The 21,738-nt window shown below is 36.2% G+C and overlaps 1 protein-coding gene across 1 annotated transcript in view; it reads right to left on the bottom strand.

Moving 5' to 3' along the window:
* Positions 1 to 21,738, bottom strand: part of NCKAP1 (NCK associated protein 1) — a 106,942-nt gene that overhangs the window by 63,702 nt on the left and 21,502 nt on the right. The window contains exons 3-8 of the mRNA XM_061135270.1: positions 6,373 to 6,465; positions 6,159 to 6,215; positions 5,289 to 5,431; positions 5,116 to 5,206; positions 2,277 to 2,414; positions 1,404 to 1,452 (exon numbers count right to left, since the gene is read on the bottom strand). Of these exons, the coding sequence (XP_060991253.1) occupies positions 1,404 to 1,452; positions 2,277 to 2,414; positions 5,116 to 5,206; positions 5,289 to 5,431; positions 6,159 to 6,215; positions 6,373 to 6,465 (571 nt within the window). The remainder of the gene's footprint in view (positions 1 to 1,403; positions 1,453 to 2,276; positions 2,415 to 5,115; positions 5,207 to 5,288; positions 5,432 to 6,158; positions 6,216 to 6,372; positions 6,466 to 21,738) is intronic.

The following is a 21,738-nucleotide window of genomic DNA, read 5'->3' as shown; positions in this document are numbered from 1 at the left end:
TAAAGAATCTGCCTGCAATGCAGGAGACCTGGATTCAATCCCAGGTTGGGAAGATCCCTTGGAGAGGAAATGGCTACCCGCTCCAGTATTCCTGCCTGGAGAATTCCATAGACAGAAGAGCCTGATGGGCTACAGTCCATGGGGTTGCAAAGAGTCAGACAAGACTAAGCAACTGACATTTTGAACACTTTCAAGGTAGAGACTGGATAGAAATAGTTCTATTTAACATTAGATGTCACTCAGGCCACCTAACTACTAATCACACTGGTTCTTCATCCACAGATCCATAAACATAAAAAAATCAAGGATCACCATGCTTTTGAGCAAAATCAATATTCCAAAAGCTGTCTTTTTAAATCAACAAAAGCATAAAAACCTTAACAATCATTATAGAAGAAAATATAAGGATCACAAACCTGATCAATGTAAAAATTATAGTAAAAATGGCTAAGGACAGGCAATGTGTGTTCAATTCTTTCTCCTTCATACTAATAACCGCATTCCTCAAACCACCAGTGCATAATGAGATTAAGCAGAGAACTGAGAGTATTTAGAAACTTTCATTTAGAAAACTTTTCCCTGATAGCAACTTAGGGGTAGAAACCTAGTAACAATCAAATTGTTAAATATTTGTTAGATTAATACTTAAATATTGAATCTAATAATCAAAATGTAGTCTTTTATTTCATCTTCGCTTATTACTTTATTTCTGATAATTCCACTAATTTAGTTTCAATGTATTTTATAAAAAAGTACCAATCCAAAAATCACTAAAAGAGAAAAACTGGTCATTCACCAGTTTTAGAAACAGTATAATAAAAAGTCATCAAATAATACCTAAATGTTAATAAATTAAGAAACAGCTATAAGAACTAAAAAGCACCAACTGCTCAAAATTATTCCCCTCTGCCAGTGGACCTGGGGGTAGTAGAAAAAATTATAGCAATTTTCATTTATACTGTATCTGTGTGTCTATTTCTCTTGTAGTTTGTGAACTTTGTAGGAGTGCAAATAAGTAATTTTATTTCCCATGTAAACATATAAGATGTCTATTATATGTACCAAAATAATTTAAAAACAAGAACTGAATAAATGCAGCATCAAGAAAATCATTAAAAATAAAATAAAAATTTAGTTTTGATGGCCTTGTTGAGAGGCAATATAATGTAGACCATGAGCCCTGATGGTCCTTTGTCTTTGTCACTTACTTGCTGTGTGGACTAAACTTTAATTCCTCATCTATAAACTAGACCAACCTACTCTAACCAGATCAATATAAGGACTGGATGATGTACACAGAAGGATTAGCACAGTGCTTACTATTAAAGCAATCCATGTTACTGTTATTTCTCTCTGAAACTTAAAACTGAGGAGTAATCATAAAACTAACCAATTTTACTTACAGATAATCCATTTTTCCATGGCATCCAATGAGAGATATTCACAAGGCATCTTAAAAAAAGAAAATATAAATTTGTGATTTAAGGAAAAAATTCTGCACTGAGTCACTCCTCTTTCTCTTCCTTCTAAGAAGTTTGACTACTCAATTCTTGGTTCAAATACCACCACAACATAGCTGAAACACTGGATGCAAGTTTTATAACCTATATTTATACCCGTGGTCCATAAAAGACAATGAAAGCTGTGCCTCTTTCACATTCACACACCCTGAAACTTCTCTTTAAAAAACACGGTTGCTAAATTGTTTTCACTTTAGTAAATAACTACTTTCAAATTTCCCAAGTTCATTGCAGAACTTGCAGTATTTCAAAGGATAAAATTTTATTAAAAAAAAAAAATTTATGTACCTGGATGCTATTTCACCCAAGTCAGTAATTATGTGTGTTTATTCTCCATATGCATAACATCTATGTTTATATATACAGAAAAAAGACTGAAAAGAAATACAGAATACAATAGTGATTTTCTCTAGTAAGTCTGGAAGACTTGGGGTGATTTTTTTCTTCTTCTAATTTTCTGAATCTTCCAAATTTTCTACCATAAGAAAGCAAAGCAAATTTTTAAGCCTTAAAAGAACTCATACTACTAGTTGTACTCAGCATCAGCATTTAGAAATTTAAAAAATGTGAATGGGGAAAAAAAAAAGTAAAAGTGAAAAATGTGAATAGTACAACGTAAATAATGAGCATTTTACAATAAACTTCACTGACAGGCTAATACTAATTAGAAGAAAAAGTGCAACAGCACTGCTTAATTGATTTTTTTTTAAATCAATTTTACTCTTTTCATTCAAAAAAGAAAGTACAGAACCATACAGTGTCAGATTGTGCGGGATTAAGCATTGTGCTGGGAGCACTGATGAGACTCAACAACTGGGCATTTCTCCACTGGTCAGCTGAAAGGTTCCTTCGAGGATACACCATCTGAAGGGAAATGAGTGCATCTGAAAGAGACTAATTAAAACAGAAAAAAAGAAAGTTGAAGAATGAGGGTTTTTTTACCTTCCATTTAATTTCCAGCTGTAAGTGCTGTGTGTTTCTAACTGTACCATCATAAAACAAAAGCCTAATTACAAGTATGCTCCATATGACACTTGAGGTGGGTCCCAGTTATGCTTTAGATTTTTTTTGTTTTTAATCTCATGAAAGTTACATAGATTCTGCATTCCTCAGCTAAAGCTTAGCTCAGGAAATCATGTTCCTTTCTTAAAGGTGAAAATGTATGGCAATCATGTGATCTTTATTTTAAAAAGGGTACAGAGTCTAGCATCATCCTTCTGTGTATCACTTTCTACTCTAATAGTGCTCACTGAAAGAAAAAGTAGTACTTAAGGTTATATGACTAAGTGTTAACAGAGTTCAACATGTTTCATATTTCTTCAAAGAATGCCTTCTAAAAATGATCCACTGTACTTTATCTTAATAAATTATTTCTATTTGCCATTTAGTCTATTAATGATAAAGTTATCATCAAGGTATTTTTCATCTCATTTGCTTCTTGCTTGCTTTTAACTCTTTTGCTATTCACTCCTGCTTCCTAAAAATTCTGTACAGAGTGGGCCTTTAATCTGGCTATGCATAAATTGCCAGGAGAGTTTGTTCAGAAAAAGAAAATCCAGGGCTCTGCCTGAGCCAGAACCTCTGGGAGTAAAACCTAGGAATTGTTTTTACCACTGCACCAAGTGATTTTGAATATTTTTTTACATTAATTTGAACAAATCCTAGTAAATACATGATGGTCTTTCTATTGGGCTTCCCTGGTAGCTCAGTTCATAAAGAATCCGCCTGCAATGCAGGAGACCTGGATTCAATTCCTGGGTTGGGAAGATCCTCTGGAGAAGGGATAGGCTACTCACTCCAGTATTCTGGCCTGGAGAATTCCATGGACCAAGGAGTCTGGCAGGCTACAGTCCATGGGGTCACAAACAGTCAGACACAACTGAGCGACTTTCTATTAACATCAAAGCCTTGAGATATCATAGAGTAACAGAAAAATCAAGATTAGGAAAAAACTGATCTAATCCAAATAGACAATTCTCCTCAAGTAATTATTAACAGTCTAGTATGTGCTAATGGCTCTGGAGAACTTAAACAGAAATGTAAGAGGTGAAAGTGAAAGTGTTAGTTGCTCAGTTGTGCCTGACGCTTTGTGATCCTGTGGACTGTAGCCCACCAGGCTCCTCGGTCCATGGAATTCTCTCAGCAAGAATACTGGAGGGGGTATCCACTCCCTTCTCCAAGAGATCTTCCTGATCCAGGGATCAAACCTGGGTCTTCTGCACTGCATGCGAATTCTTTACCATCTGAGCCACCAAAGTCCTAAATAAAGATATAACAGCCTTTAAAATAAATGTTTATCATTTAACTGGGAAAAGAGCCAAATCTGAAGTGGCTAACTAAAAGCAAAGCCATATCTGATTGGCAAAAAGTTAGAAACAGATCCAGAGAAAAAACAAGAGATGAGTAGCTGAGGAAAAAGCACTAATAAAATCAAAGAGACAGGTGATGATCTGCTTAGCACTGAGAAACCCTGACACTTCCATCTACAATGCTGATTTTTACTTAAAAATTGGTATCATCTACTAGACTCTTTCAATAGACTGTTTCAAGCTAATGGTACAACTAAGTCTAAGACATTAAACCTACATAAATTTGTGGGTATAATACAGCTATGCAGAGAAGTTAAACTGGAAATGCATCTTTAGAATTTTCACGGGAGTAAGAAAATGAAGGACAATTCTTATTGCTAACTGTATGTCAAAAAAATAAAGCACAGATTCATATAAAACACTGTATTATTAAAAACCTAACTCCCATCATTCAAAGGGAACAATGGACCAAGATTCTAATCCTAAACCTTGTTTTGCCACAACTGCTGCCAAATGGCTTACTTCATCATATCACTTCCAGTCCTCAATTTCCTTATCTTTATGAGGATACCAATAAACTTCCTTGACATGCTAAGGAACTAGCCCTCCCTCAGAGAAGCCATAATGGCAAGACTCTAAACCAAAATTATTTCATTAAGAACTATTTTTTAATACATCATAAAGGATAGATGTTTAAAATTATCACAAACTCCTGCAATTTTTTCTCATTACGAGGTTATATTCTAATAACAATTAAGATTTATCAAATACTATGTGTGGAAACACCTCTCACAAAATAACTCATTTAATACTCATAATAGCCACATAGAGTAGGATTACTATTACTGCATTTTTACAGATAAGAAAACTGAGATACAGTGAAGTTGGTTAAGTAACCTGCCCAATAATACACAGTAACTGTCAGAGTTGGGATTAGAACAAAGCAGTCTGATGTGAATCTAGTAGACATTCTCAAATACTAAACTTCACTAACTCTATTTCCTATAGAGAACCTAAAAACTACAATAGACATTCTCAAATACTAAACTTCACTAACTCTATTTCCTATAGAGAACCTAAAAACTACAATAGATCAATATATTCCAGAGTTTCTATTCATGATTCTGGATATAATTAATCATTTCTCTGGTTCACAATTAGATAAAACCATACATAACTATAAATCATATTTCATTAAGATTTTCTTTCTTAGAAGCAGTTTATCACTCTATCCACCCTCAAGCCCTCATATGCCTATTGAAACACCCCTAAAAACCAGCTCTTACCTTGCTATGGGGCACAAATTCTTCCATCATTTTCTTTAAAGGGTTTTCATAATCCACAATCATCTGACCAAGGCGTGGGTATTCTCGGTCACTTAGAACAGACACATAAACATCACTGAACTGTAAGCCATCAAACTGAGAATTTCACACACATTTCTTTAATGCAGGTATACCTTGCTCCGTGGGTCATCTCATGAGCATAGTTGTATAATCCAATGATTGCCTTCCTTTCTTCAATTCGAGACAGCAGTATCATTAGTGTTGTATATGTTATGATCAAATCTAAGTAGTTCTTTGTTAAATCGAAGTTTACAGTCTAAGGAAAAAAAACATTAAGTTCAACTTTTTATTTCACAAACTTTCAAGCACACAAAAAAGCATCTTCATGGCAGCTACTGTAAGCTAATAATTTTCTGTAGTTATTTATTATATCCCCATTTCTGAAATTCTAACTAATCCCTTTCACCAAAAACATGTCTGAAATTTGGGAGTTACAGATAATAGTTTTGTGTTTGTAACACAATTTTACAGATGAAAAAGAGTTTGTGATCACCCTATTCAAACTGCTAACAATTTAAAAGAATAGCCAAAACCACAAGAATAATAAGCATGGAAGCAATTCTCACTAAGCAAGAAAAAAGGAGTATTAAATTAATGAATAGGTTCACCATTAAGTCAGCGGAGATGTTTTTCACTGATTTCTTATATCTAGAAACTGTCTTATTAAGAAAGATTTTATCAAGTATGCCTTTTATAGAGAAAAAATTATTTGTGTAACCTTTTAAAATTGAGCCTATTAAGATAAAATACTAAAATTAATAACTATTTCCCAATATGTACAAGATTTATATTCAATGACAATCAAATAAGTAAAAACAGAGATACAGTATAACTCTTTACCTTAAAAAATAAAGTCAAATTCAATGCTGAAATTTTATATACTAATCATATAAATTATCTCTAAAGAAAAGCATTTGATCCCCTTAGTTCTACTACTAGAAACAGAGAAAAGAACTAGAAATTTTTCTGAAAATTATACGTACAATGTCAAAGAAGACTTGGCAAACATCAATAGTATTCAGCAATTCACAAACATGGTCCTGAAAATAAAAGTTTATTTTAATCTTTTACTTATATGACTACTACTAAATTCAGAAAACACATACTTTATTATCCAAAAGTGACAGAACAATTTATATAATTAACAAATATCAATTTATCTGTGAAATGTTAAACTGTATATATTAAAATACATACCTTAAATTCCATAACATCTACAAATGTGAAGTAATATAACGCCAGATTTTTCAGAATCTCTGATTTTTCTTTCTGCAGTTGTGCAAGCTGTTGCTGTGAAAACAAAATTAGAATGCACTGTTTACCATGAACAAAATTATTAGGTTCAATACAAACTATCTTCTTTTATGATTGCTATATGAAAACACAAGCTTTTAGAACAATATTTCTAGATGATTAAGGCTCTTTTAAAAAACCAAAATACTTGAAAGAGCAACTTCTAATAGTGACCAGCAACTGACAGTGTGAGGCTATAAAACGAATCAAAGCAGATTAGTACCAAACTGCACTACTATTAAGGAAAACTGGAAAGTGTTAGGAAAAAAATAACTATCAAATGAACTCTTTAAAAAGAAAATTAAAAGCAACTCATGAGCATGATCACATTACTAAAAGTGGGAGAAAAGAAGGTGAAAAACATTGTAACTTACACTACAAAAAACAATATGCTTTATAAATTCGGAACTTACCAAAAAGAACATCCAGGCAAAGCCACGTTAAGCATGCAAAATAAAATGTAGATACAAACATAAAATACAGTAACGGTTCCCTGACCAGATCCACAAAACACAATAATACATTAAAGAAAAGCAAAAATCACAACAACAAAAAAGAAATGAGAAAGAAGCAAAACTAGAGTTAAGACGCATAAACATATGAAGAGGGAAATGTGAATATAAAAGACAAACATTATTTCAATCAACTGTATTATTAAATTTACAGAAGTCCTAAGTTTTCTTTTAAAAAAACTATTAATATAATTTCTGATAGAACCCAGCCATATCAGAAATGTAGGCAGTAAACCACAAGTCTCCCAAACTTCAACAAAACCATCTAGAACTATCTGATATTCTCAATGTAGCCTACAGAAAAGAAATGCCCACATCATTTAGAAACTTGTTACAAGAGCAGGATCTCAGGCTCACCCCAAATCAGAATCTGCCATTTAACAATATACCTAGGTGATCTGAATGCATGTTAAATGTAATTTACCTAGGACATGAGAAAACTAGAAAATATGAGAAAATGGTTCAAAATATCAAACTTGCTATCAAAGGCCATCCAGTTTTAAGACCCTCCTGCAGTTCATACTGACACCTAAAACAGGAGAGTTGGGGGAAGAGGTGCCTCTACACATTATGCTAAGTCAGAAAATTCTTAACAGTAAGCATAACATCAGAGGATTAAAAACATACCTATTAAAAGTATTTACAGTAGCAAGCACAGCATTCTGGTAGACCCAACTACTATATAGTACCCTAAATACTGCAGTCCCTGAGGACATTTTTTAAAAAGTATAAACAATACTTCGTTATACTCTACTTCCCCTTAAAACCAGGCAAACTGAGGTATATACTTACAGTGATGTGTGTAGCTGTTCTAGGTTTATCTGCGTTACTAGTTGACTTTATTTTGAGCAATATATCTGTTTCAAAACAATTCTATATTTATACGCACACATCTAATCATTACCACTCACAACATCAGGCAGATATTTATTTTAAAATGATTCTATTCCCTCAGATGATATTACCTTTACCTTGTTCAACAACATTTAACATTTATAATTGATATCTTAATCCTTTCCCCTGCTTTTCAGTACTTTAAATTTTAATTTTGAAATGTAACAGGTGAAAGTAAACTAATAATAGGATAAAAAGCAAAAATATAACTTGGTTGCTACTGGGTTTATATTTATAGTGCCTCCTTTCAATTTCAGTGTCTAGTTTGAACAAAAAAATAACAGATCACCATCTTATTATGGGCCCTAATGACCTTTTATACAAATTCTCATTTTGCATATTAAGAAGCTAATGCCCACAGAACTTAAAAGAGTCTTCCCCAAAGTTATACACCCAGTTAACATGAATGGGCCAGGATTAAAATTTCATATCCATACTCCCAATAAAGTGTTCTTCTTACCATTGCACATGGAGGTGGGGGGATTTCACCCCCACCCCCATCTTCCTTTTTAACAGTAAAATCTCATCATGGTCTCAATTTCTCATTCCAATTTATTTCCCCCAAATTGTATATAACTAGCCTCTACTGTATATTGTCACCCTGCTTATTTAACTTACATGCAGAGTACATCATGCAAAATGCCATGCTGGATGAATCACAAGCTGGAATCAAGATGATGGGGGAAATACCAACAACCTCAGATATGCAGATGATACTTACTCTAATAGCAGAAAGAGAAGAACTAAAGAGCCTCTTGATGAGGGAGAAAGAGGAGAGTGAAAAAGCTGGCTTAAAGTTCAACATTCAGAAAATGAAGATCATGGCATCCGGTCCCATCACTTCATGGCAAATATAAGGGGAAAAAGTAGAAACAGTGACAGAATTTCTCTTCTTGGGCTCCAAAATCACTGCAAATGGTGACTGCAGCCATGAAATTAAAAGACGCTTGCTTCTTGGAAGGAAAGCTATGACAAACTTAGGCAGAGTATTAAAAAGCAAAGACATCATGGTGCTGACAAAGGTCCGTATAGTCAAAGCTATGGTCCAGGCCAATGTCTGTACGGACATGAGAGGTGGACCATTAACGAAGGCTGAGTGCTGAAGAATTGATGCTTTTGAATTGTGGTGCTGGAGAAGACTCTTGAGAGTCCTTGGACTGGACCAACGACTGGTTTGCAAGGAGATCAAACCAGTCAATCCTAAAGGAAATCAGTCCTGAATATTCATTGGAAGGTCTGACGTTGAAGCTGAAACTCCAATACTTTGGCCATCTGATGCGATGAACCAACTCATTGGAAAAGACCCTGATGCTGGGAAAGATTGAGGGAAGGAGGAGAAGGGGGCGACAGAGAATGAGATGGCTGGATGGCATCACTGATTCAATGGACATGAGTCTGAGCAAACTCTGAGAGATTCTGAAGGACAAGGAAGCCTGGCATGCTGCAGTCGATGGGGTCGCAAAGAGTTGGATATGACTTAGCGACTGAACAACATCAACAAAGCCTCTACACTGGTTAAAACAAATTTACTGAACTAATTATATATGAATTTAAAATAGTTATTCAAGTTTTTAAGGCTCTACATACCTTTGTCTAAATATACCTTCCAATCTAAATTTCCCCTACATCCATTCACAGACTATACTAAGTAGCTAAAACAAACTATCCACTATTTTATATAAATGTCTCACATTTTCTCTACTGTTTCCTCTATGGATATGTCCAAATTTCACTACTTACACATGTCCAAATCTCACTACTCCTAAACTACTCAATTTAAATGTTAACCCCATTTTCAAGAAACCATCCCTGACTGAACTGCTTCCCTCAGTGCAACTCCCTCTTCTAAATGTGCACAGTCTCTAATAATTATCCCTTTCTACCTTGCATCACAGTCCTCCCACACTGTGAGGCAGTGGACCAAACGCCACGATCCGTATCATGCAGCTCTGCACAAAAATATCTAATATAAACATCTATCAAGTGAGTGATTAGGACAAACTGAAAAGACCTTTATTTGCTGCATAACTCAGGGAACTCAAAGCAGGCCTCTGTATCAGCCGAGAAGGGTGGGCTGGAGAGGGGGGCAGAAGTGAGGTTCAAGAGGGAGGGGACATATGTATACCCATGGCTGACTTGTGTTGCTGTTTGGCAGAGACCAACACAATTCTGTAAAGCAATTATCCTTCAATTAAAAAAAAACTTTAAATTAAAAAGAGAAAGACCTTTATATGTCAGTGTCAGATAACGTTTTAGTAAGTTAACCCTAGCCAGCCCACCTCTTATTGTGGAATCATGGCTAAATAACTTACCCTCTCACTATCTAATATCCTCAATATTAAAATGGGAGCTGATGTGGGCAGTTTAGCCAAGACAATGTACAGCGCATCCAGAAGCTGCGCATTAATTATTAAGTGAGTAACAGAAGACACACACAGACCACTTCTTCAAAATGAGCAAAAAATAAAGCTATTTAAAATAATCTCAACACTACTCACAGACCCTAGTAAGAGCTGATATTAACTAAGCATGCTGTCTCTCCCAGGTAGTGTTCCAAAAACTGTGCAAGTATTTCACATGATCCCTCTCAACATCTCCATAAAAAGTTACAATTATGTTCCCTATTTAACAAAAATAAATAAATAAATTTCATAAAGTTCTGCGTGGAAGTTCAACTGTAACAACAAAAATAAAAGTGTCTACAACTCTTGGGCTTCAACTGCAAAAATATTCCATTTTCGTTTTTAAAGTGAAGGAGAACAGACACTACCAAAAGGTGTTTACCTTTTAGGTTCAACATCCAGAACAAGTCCTCTACTTCCCATCTCATCATTTCATAGTAAATAAAAAGTAGGAAATGGTTTAAGAATATAATCAGTAATAGACCATTAGATGTTACAGAACAGAACACTAGAAAAGTACAATTTTGAGAAGGTAAGATTCTATTTGCTAACAGTTTAAAAGCATATCATGGATACATGGGTTAAATATATTAGCAAAATATCTGTACAGTGCTTTCATTAAAGTTTCTAACTGTGGACCATTATTCTTAAAATTCAAAGTAAAAACAAAATAAACAGGATAAGCCATGCAGATCACAAAATAAGATCATATATCTTCAGTGAAAAATACTGGTAATTAATCTCTGTACAATGAAAAAGCATTTTCCACACAAAATATAAGTATCTTAAAAACTGACTGAGGGACTTCCCAGGTGGTGCAGAATCTACCTGCCAATGCAAGTAGATCCCTGGTCTGCAAAGATTCCACATGCCACAGACCAACAAGAGCCCACGCGCCTAGAGCCCGTGCTCTGCAACGAGAGAAGCCCTGAAATAAGAAGCCTGTGCCCCGCAACGAAGACCCAGTGCAACCATAAATAAATAATTTTTTTTAAACTGATTGAAATTTAGTATTTACTAGCTTTCATTCTTTCAGAGAAAAGATACTAGCAAATTACGATAAGGAACCAATGACAAAGAGAGCTAACTCACAGACTTTCAATATAAAGGAAAGTGACAGAAGTTCTTTATTCACCTATGTCAATTATTCTTTCATCATCAAAACTGCTTATGCATAGTTAAGTAACTTTTCTTGACCTAAAATATATTAGTATTTTTTTCCTCTTAAAAAAACAACCAAGTACAGAAGTTTGGTTTAGGGAAGGCTTTGTTCAATTTCTTAGTAGATATGCTAAACCAGGTTTTTAAAAATAAGAGTGCAGAGAGACCATTTGCTTAAAAGACAATTCCTCTTTTAAGGAATTGTCCTGCAACCACTCTGTAAGCATAGCAGCCTCCTAACTGGTCTCTGTATTCTGCTCTTGCCTGTTCAGTCTTTTCCACATAGCAGAAAGAGAGTGGACATTTCAAGGTAACACACTACCCTGAAGAGATGATTCCAATGAAGGAGAAGGGGGGTGACAGAGGATGAGATGTTTGGATGGCATCACCGACTCAATGGACATTAGTTTGAGCAAAGAATGGGGTCCATGGGATAGCAAAGAGCTGGACATGACATAGCAACTGATCAACAGCAATACAAGGCATTAACAACGGGTAAAGAGTAGAATGTGAAATCACTATATTATTTTCGTTCATGTCTAATATTATTTCAAAATAAAGGGCTTTAAAAAAATTCCAATAGCTTCTCATTACACTTAAAATACAAAGTCCTTACCAATGTCTCAATAAAATCTAAATAGGACCCCTGCCTGTCTCCACAGCTTCATCTCCCCTCATACTCCTCCGCCTTCGTTCGGTAGCTGTCATACTGGTCTGCGTGCTGTTGCTCATCAAATAATTCACCAAGACTGGCCCCACCCCACAGCCTTTGCACTTGCTCTTTACTATGTCTGGAATGCTCTTCACTTGTTCCCATAGCTCAATCTTTCACTTCAGAGAAGCCATTATTGAGCACTTATCTAAGATGATCGTCTCACCCATGTTACTCTCTTAATTCCTTATCCTGCTTTCTATTTCTTCCTACTACTTATCTCCAAATAAAAGTACCTATTTATTCACTTTAGTTGTTTGTTGTCTCGCATTCCCAACTTGAATTGAAATTCCACAGAGGCAAGGATTGTTTTATTTCATGCTGTTATCTCCAAGGTCTAGAATATTAGAACATAGCAGATATCCTTTAAATAAATAAATGATCAAGTTTCTCAACAGAAAAGTCATGAAATCAATTTTTACACTGTACTGCTAATTATAAATGCACGCAATATCAGGTATCAATTCACGTCTCAAGTGAGTTCATGTATCCTAATACAGAGTGGTGATTTAATCCCCTGAATAAATCTGTTGGGTAAAATACTTCATTATGTCCTTACAGGATAAAAAATGAGAAACATCTAAAGAGAATCACACACTCATATCAAATATAAATAAATCTCCTAAGAGTACATGAAAATCCAAATTAACACAAAGACCAGTCATTTCTTAAAAAGGTTTGTGGGACCTTATCAAACTTTCCTTTTATCATATACAAATAATTCTACTGGCATACACTATTTCAGAAATGCATTTTTCTGAGCAAAAGGTAGTAAGTAAATTCTAGGGAAAGTTTTCCTAACACCTAGTAAAAATGCATGATTGAGTGTTTAATATTTGTTACTAAACTTAACCTTCATAACTGCTTTTCAAGGTTCATTTTTTAAATTACGGTAAAACACAGCAAAAAGTATATCACTAAGCTCATATTTTATAAGTGTGCAGTTCACACTTACAAATACATTTGCATTATTGTGCACCATCACCCTCACCTATCTGCAGAATTTTTGTCATCTTCCCAATCAAGGCACATTCTTATCATTTTCCAGATATAGAAACAGACTAGAAAAGGGTAATATGTTAATATAGATAATCAAATTTCAAAGTTCAACATACCTCTTCAATACACTTCAAAATTCAAGTTGCCATACAATGACAAAAGGAGTATAGGAATAAGTAAAGCGAACGCTATTTTCTTCCCAGAAAATACTTCTATTTAATTGTAGTTTCATCAATCTCACAGATTGAACTTCTAAGAACTCTAATTCAACCTGTTCATTTTATACAGTAAAGCAAGGTTTTTCAAGTTTATATTGGCATCTGTTCAATTATGAAAAGCAGAGTTTTGTCTTTTAAAGAACAGAAAGACCAAAAAAATTAAAGGTTGTATCCATGCCTCTTTACAATAGAACTTTACTGTTCCTCTCATCATGAATCTATTTTTCCACCCTTACCGTCTCAGGGAGCCTTGAGACTTGCTTTGACAAATGGAAAACAAGGAAAGTGATACACTTATAACTTACACAGCCTTATAGCTTCATATTTTGTTCTTTTTAAAAACACTGTCCTGAAGTGTCATGTATGAGGAAGCTTGAGATATCGTATCCCACAGAAAGAGAGGTTCAACATGCTGCTATCCCAACAGGCCCCATGCCTCAGCCACCCACCAGGTGAATGCAGCTGTGACCTAAGACTGGTGAGACCTGCAAAGGAACTGCCTGACCAACCTCAGAATAAGAAATAAGTTGTTGTTGTTTTAAGTCTATTAAGATTTTGGGTGGTCTGTTATATAGCACTAGGTAGTGGAAACAAGATTAATATCAAGTTTAATAAAAGAAATTAAAATAGTTTTTATTTTTACTACCAGAGCACGATAACTTGCACCAGGAAAAATCTTGGAAATCTAAGATTTCTGGTCACAAGTTGGTTGAACTAACTCAAACTGATGAAACTAATTTTAAGTATTAGAAAAGCACTTAATTATATACCCCAGTATAGTGTAGTCAGTCGGGTCTAACATCTTTATAAAAGATATCACACTGCGTAAATGACAATACAATTCACCTCGTATCAGCTCAGTTCAGTCGCTCAGTCATGCCCGACTCTTTGCGACCCCATGAACCACAGCACGCCAGGACTCCCTGTCTATCACCAACTCCCAGGGTTTACCCAAACTCATGTCCACTGAGTCGGTGATGCCATCCAACCATCTCATCCTCTGTTGTTCCCTTCTCCTCCTGCCTTCAACCTTTCCCAACATCCGGGTCTTTTCAAATGAGTCAGCTCTTCGCATCAGGTGGCCAAAATACTGGAGTTTCAGCTTCAACATCAGTCCTTCCAATGAACACCCAGGACCAATTTCCCTTAGGATGGACTGGTTGGATCTCCTTGCAGTCCAAGGGACTCTCAAGAGTCTTCTCCAACAATACAGTTCAAAAAGCATCAATTCTTCGGCGCTCAGCTTTCTTTATAGTCCAACTCTCATACCCATACATGACCACTGGAAAAACCATAGCCTTGACTAGACGGACCTTTGTTGGCAAAGTAATGTCTCTCCTTTTTAATAAGCGGTCTAGGGTGGTCATAACCTTCCTTCCAAGGAGCAAGTGTCTTCAATCACCATCTCCAGTGATTCTGGAGCCAAAAAAAATAAAGTCAGCCACTGTTTCCCCATCTATTTGCCATGAAGTGATGGGACTGGATGCCATGATCTTAGTTTTCCGAATGTTGAGCTTTAATCCAACTTTTTTACTCTCCTCTTTCACTTTCATCAAGAGGCTCTTTAGTTCTCCTTCACTTTCTGCCATAACGGTGATGTTATCTGCATATCTGAGGTTACTGATATTTCTCCCGGCAATCTTGATTCCAGCTTGTGCTTCCTCCAGCCCAGCATTTCTCATGATGTACTCTGCATATAAGTTAAATAAGCAGGGTGACAATATACAGCCTTGACGTACTCCTTTTCCTATCTGGAACCAGTCTGTTGTTCCATGTCCAGTTCTAACTGTTGCTTCCTGACCTGCATACAGGTGTCTCAAGAGGCAGGTCAGGTGGTCTGGTGTTCCCATCTCTTTCAGAATTTTCCATGTTTATTGTTATCCATGCAGTCAAAGGCTTTGGCATAGTTAATAAAACAGAAGTAGATGTTTTTCTGGAACTCTCTTGCTTTTTCGATAATCCAGTGGATGTTGGCAATTTGATCTCTGGTTCTTCTGCGTTTTCTAAAACCAGCTTGAACATCTGGAAGTTCACAGTTCACATACTGCTGAAGCCTGGCTTGAAGAATTTTGAGCATTACTTTACTAGCGTGTGAGATGAGTGCAATTGTGCGGTAGTTTTGAGTATTCTTTGGCATTGCCTTTCTTAGGGATTGGAATGAAAACTGACCTTTTCCAGTCCCGTGGCCACTGCTGAGTTTTCCAAATTTGCTGACATATTGAGTGAGTGCAGCACTTCATAGCATCATCTTTCAGGATTTGAAATAGCTCAACTGGAATTCCATCACCTCCACTAGCTTTGTTTGTAGTGATACTTCCTAAGGCCCACTTGACTTCATATTCCAGGATGTCTGGCTCTAGGTGAGTGATCACACCATCGTGATTATCTGGGTTGTGAAGATCTTTTTTGTATAGTTCTTCTGTGTATTCTTGCCACCTCTTCTTAATTCTTCTGCTTTTGTTAGATCCATACCATTTCTGTCCTTTATTGGGCCCATCTTTGCATGAAATGTTCCGTTGGTATCTCTAATTTTCTTGAAGAGATCTCTAGTCTTTCCTATCTAAAGGCACCATTTTCCATTATGAATGAAAATGTAAATGAAGCTAATCCCTTTACACTCAATTTTAATAATATTCTTTAAAAGTCTTTCAAATATGTGATTAGCTTGTTTTCATAACCTGGGTATAGAAAAATAAGTTAGGCTTTTCTTACTCATTAGACGTCATAACTGTAACTGATAATTATACTGAACTATTTATGTCAAGATGGCCTCATGTGCTATTGACATGTGCAAGGTAACATGAAAACATTAAGGAGTCCTTGCCAGCCATACTTTTTACTTTTTAAAGTTTTTATTTCTTTTCCTATCAATTATCATTTGCTCCTGATGAAAGTACCTTTTAACATCAATGCTTTGGAAAATATATTTTTTACAATTTTACCTAAGTAAACTCAACAAGCTTGGGCACAGGGAGAACCAAAAAGCTTATTTCTGAATAAACTTCACTTTTTATAAACTACTATTTCTGGTTCCTCAAAATAACTCATTTTTTTTTTTTACAGGTTTACTGAGGTATAATTTACATATCATAAATTCATCCATCAATTAAATAACTGAAAATTAAGTAAGTGTAGTAAGTTCATAAGAGTTGTACAACCACCAACCCTACAGTTTTAGAACATTTACATTATCCCAAAACGTTCTCTTGTGCCCATTTACAGTTAATACCATTCTCGCCTCCAGTCCTAATACTGATCTGCTTTCTGCCTCAATAAATTTGCTTCTTCCAGACATACCCTATAAAATGAAATCATATATAAACATTTTACAACCAGCTTCTTTCATTTAGCCTAATGTTTCTGCAGTTCATCCATGCTATAACATGTGTTGGTAGGTTGTTCCTTTTAATTGCTAAATAGTGCTACATTAAATGCATATACCAGTTTAGTTTATTCATCAATTGATGGGCACTTGAATTACTTTCATTTTTAAGCTATTTTGAACAGTGAATGCTGCTATAAACATAGCCATGTGTGGACATGTAAAGTACTTTCATTTTTCTTGAGCAGATTCCTAGAAGTGGTATTGCTTCCTTCTGAGTTCTCAAGTGCCAGTCAGAAAGGCATGTGATAAGAAAAGTAACCTCTAGATAAGAGTCAAGTTACTCTAATTATATACAATGTATTTATTCCACTAATACCCCAACCTGATGTTATACTGTCAGGCACTGTTGGAGGAGCTGGGGATAAACTATGAATAAAATGCTGACCCTGGCCCTAAATGAACATACAATCTAGTGAGGAATATTTATGTAGGTATACAGGTAACTCTCCCTTTTTTTAAGGTATATACAGTTTTCAAACCTGGTTTTACAGGTATATACAGTTTTAAAATCTGGTTACACCACAACTAACTTACAGGTGCAAGGTTCAAAGCTGGTGAAAATTTATGATGATTAATTCCCACTTTCCCTTCAAGACAGAGACCCTAGTCAACTTGTAATAACGTAAAAGAAGTTTAAAAGAAAAAACAACCCAAATGCTATAAGAAAGACTACAAGAAAGGTCAGAGCTTCAAAGGGTAGTAAAGATGATGAGCAAGATGGAGAAAATTAAAGGAGGGCCTTACACTCAAGGATTATTTTTGTTACTTGATTACATAATGACAGAGAGGGGAGGCTATATTAGACTGCTTCAATCAGAAGGTCTGTAAAGAGGAATAAAGTTGATGCTTAAGCTGTCTTGGATTCTTTCTGGCCTTTTTGGACATCTGATGTTCTTGGGAGATTTGGAGTTAAGGTGAAGTGGTGTCAATGGGAGAATAATTCTCACTTGATACTTGATCTTTTAATACCCACTTTCTAATACCACCCTAATACCCACTTAATACCCTGAAAGTGAAAGTCATTCAGTCCTGTCTGACTCTTTGTGACCCCAAGGAATTCTCTAGGCCAGAATACCGGAGTGGATAGCCTTTCCCTTCTCCAGGGGATCTTCCCAACCCAGGGATTGAACCCAGGTCTCCCATACTGCAGGCAGATGCTTTACCAGCTGACCAACAAGGGAAGCCCAGGCAGGGTAGGGTACTTAATACCCTACCTTCATCAATTCTTTGAACTCAGAGGAAGCTCCTATCCACACACTATACTACTTTTTATTGAAAACATACCATCTCATACTCAGTCTCCCCTTTTATTCATCTTAAGATCAAATGGTCCATCATTATATTACTCCCTTGTAACTCTCTGCCTCTGTCATACCTGCCAGATAAAACCCACAACAGGAGAAAGCCTATACCTACGCTCTGACTCCATCTCAACCTGGATTCACTATCACCAACCATAAATGAGTTGCAACATTATGCCATTTTCACCATCAATTCCCTCTCCCAACTCTCCTCAGTGATTATAGAACTCCTCCTCTCTCCCAATAATGCCTCTTCAACTTGATTCTCAGCTTAATGCTTCCCTAAGCCCGAGACTTATATATATAATAGCTGGCTACTCAACACCTCCATTCAGACTTCTAGTAGGTCTCTCAAACTTAACATACCTAATATTGAGCTACAGAGTACTATCCCTTTTATAATCGAACCCTAAGTAATCTTATTTCTTCATCCCAGTAAATCTTGACATTTCCTAATCCAAAAACCTTAGGGTCTTAAATTTCTCACTGTTTTATATACCCCATACCCAATGCATCAGCAAACACTCTGTCTTCAAAACATCCAGAATCTGAACATTTCCCACCTTTACCACCCTAGGCCATGCCACACTCGGCTCTTTCAGTAACTACAAGTTGCCTAATCATCTTCTCTGTTTCTACCTCTGTTTTTTCTGCAGACTATTTCTCAATCCATCAACCACAGTGACCATAGGTATATCACTTCATTCTTCTATTACTCTTCAACAATAACATCTCAACTCAAGAGTAACTAACCAAAGTCCTCACTCTGTTCGAGAAAGCCCTTTATGATCTGCCTGTCCCTTCAACCATCGTCCTTATCTCCTATCACTGTCTCCCAGCTCCTTCCCCAGGGTGGACTCTGGCCTACTCCTGTTCCCTGAACAAGCCAGGTAGGCTCCCACCTGAGGTTCTCGCGCTTCTGCTCCCTAAACACAGAACGCTCCTCCCCCAGCTCACCTCACATCCTCCTAACTTTAAATCTCCGCCTCGCTGTCTTCTCAGTAAGGCCATTCCCAGGTCAAGTCAATTAGCATCTCCCCATTATCACTCTTCGTTCTTTTTAGAACTCATCTCTACCTGGCAAGATGTTCCTATTCTAATCTATCTCTGTCCAGCAGAGTATAACCTATAAGACCAGTGATGTGATATATTTGCTGCTGGATTCCCTCTCCCAGAACAGGACTCAGCTAATAGAAGGCACCCAGTAAATGTTTTAAATAAATAAATGAATAAATAGGACTATGGGAACACATACAAGCGGTACGTAACCTAATTGGAAAGGGTTAGAAAAAGCTTCTCCCAAATGGTGACATTTAAGGATAGACCTGAAAGACAAGTAGAAATTAGCCTAGTCAAAGAATATGGGAGAGAAAGATTTTTCTAGATAATAAAAATAACAAAAGGCTAGAGGCAAGAGAAAGAATGGCCATTTGTGCCATCAAAGTGTACAAATACTTCTCCCCAAATAAAATACTGCTTTAAAAATAGTCTATTTCCCCAACGAGGACAATGAGAGCTAACACAGTATACTATCCTATATATTCCTGGGCAAAGACCATTAGGATATGTATTTAAAACAGTATTAGCCAAGATGAGTGCTAAGAACGAGGAAAGTAAAACAAATATTTTGCAACATCTATTATTTATTCCCTTATAGTTCCTTTTGCTATCTTTGATTTTAAAGCTTGGCAAATAATTTTTAATTTGACAAAAGGTAAAACTGGACTGGCCGTGAAAAACAATAATCAGATACCATGTCAAAGGTACTCAAAGGATACCAGGTAAAAAGTGGCCAAAGGCCCCCTCAAAGAAATGACTCAAGAAAACAAAAACTAAAGATCAACAATACCACTGGGTTTGGTAACACACTTTGCTGTTATGAAGGAAATCATAATCATCATTGCAGTCAAAGGGATTAGCTAACAACATCTGGAAGATGGCTAAAAAACTGGCAAGATGTAACTTTAAGAAATCTTAAGACAATGAATAAGTAATAGCAAATGGCAGAAATGCATCTTGTTGGGGACTATGCTATGAAACCCCAACACAAGGCTCACTGGCCATTTTATTTGCTGAAAAAATGACAGCTTCCTTATTAATGTAGTTTAGTATAATTAGAACATACAATGCATACAATTCACAAAATAAGGTGATTTTAAAAGAGATGTGTTATGGGATCACAAGAACCACTCTTGGGAATATGACAAAAGCTGAAAAATACACTGACACATCAACTCTGTATACAATTTCAGGGGATTCCCAAACTCTATGAAATTCAGTGTGAAAGTTCAGTCAGTCAGGCAGTTCAGTTGTTCAGTCGTGTCCAACTCTTTGCGACCCCATAGACTGCAGCACACCAGGCTTCCCTGTCCATCACCAACTCCCCAGAGCTTGCTCAAACTCATATCCATCAAGTCGGTAATGCCATCCAACCATCTCATCCTCTGTTGTCCCCTTCTCCTCCCGCCTTCAATCTTTCCCAGATTCAGGGTCTTTTTCAAGAGTCAGTTCTTCGTATCAGGTGGCCAAAGTATTTGGAATTTCAGCTTCATCATCAGTCCTTCCAGTGAATATTCAAGACTGATTGCCTTTAGGACTGACTGGTTGGATCTCCTTGCAGTCCAAAGGACTCTCAAGAGTATTCTCCAACACCACAGTTCAAAAGCATTAATTCTTTGGCGCTCAGCCAAAGACTTTCTTTATAGTTCAACTCTCACATCCATACATGACTACTGGAAAAACCATAGCTTTGACTAGACGTATCTTTGTTGGCAAAGTAATGTCTCTGCTTTTTAATACGCTGTCTAGGTTGGTCATAGCTTTTCTATAATTTCATGGCAGCAGTCACCATCTGCAGTGATTTTGGAGCCCCCCAAAAATAAAGTCTCTCACTGTTTTCATTGTTTCCCCATCTATTTGCCATGAAGTGATGGGACCAGATGCCATGATCTTTATTTTTTGAACGTTGAGCTTTAAGCCAGCTTTTTCACTCTCCTCTTTCACTTTCATCAAGAGGCTCTTTAGTGCTTCTTCACTTTCTGCCATAAGGGTAATGTCATCTTCATATCTGAGGTTATTGATATTTCTCCCCACAATCTTGATTCCAGCTTGTGTTTCCTCCAGCCCAGCGTTTCTCATGATGTACTCTGCATAGAAGTTAAATAAGCAGGGAGACAATATACAGCACCTTGATGTACTCCTTTCCCAATCTGGAAACAGTCGTTGTTCCATGTCTGGTTCTAAATGTTGCTTCTTGACCTGTATACAGATTTCTCAGGAGGCAGGTAAGGTGGTCTGGTATTCCCATCTCTTTCAGAATTTTCCACAGTTTGTTGTGATCTACACAGTCAAAGGCTTTGTGAGAACCAATACACTTGGGATAATAAAGAGAAATATATCCTGGGATGAAAGCTATGCAGTAGGCTTAAGAAAATTGTCCAGAGGAAAGTTAGAAGACAGAGGGTTACAGGTGAGTGGGCTCCAGAAAAATAGGAAAGCTTACAGAAAGGTGGTATGAATTTTAGACTGGATAAATTTTAATATTCTATAAAGAAAACTAAGAAAGTCATAATATTTATCTATGGAACAAATTTAACTGTGAAATAGTTCTGGGAGACAGAATCCATTTCATTTTGATAATAAATATATATATAAATACATGTAATATAAACATATTATATTATTTG

Source organism: Dama dama, chromosome 33 (genome assembly GCF_033118175.1).
Source record: "Dama dama isolate Ldn47 chromosome 33, ASM3311817v1, whole genome shotgun sequence".
Classification (NCBI taxonomy): domain Eukaryota; kingdom Metazoa; phylum Chordata; class Mammalia; order Artiodactyla; family Cervidae; genus Dama; species Dama dama.
The sequence above is the reverse complement of the archived record's forward strand: the minus strand, read 5'-3'. Positions and strand labels throughout refer to the sequence as shown.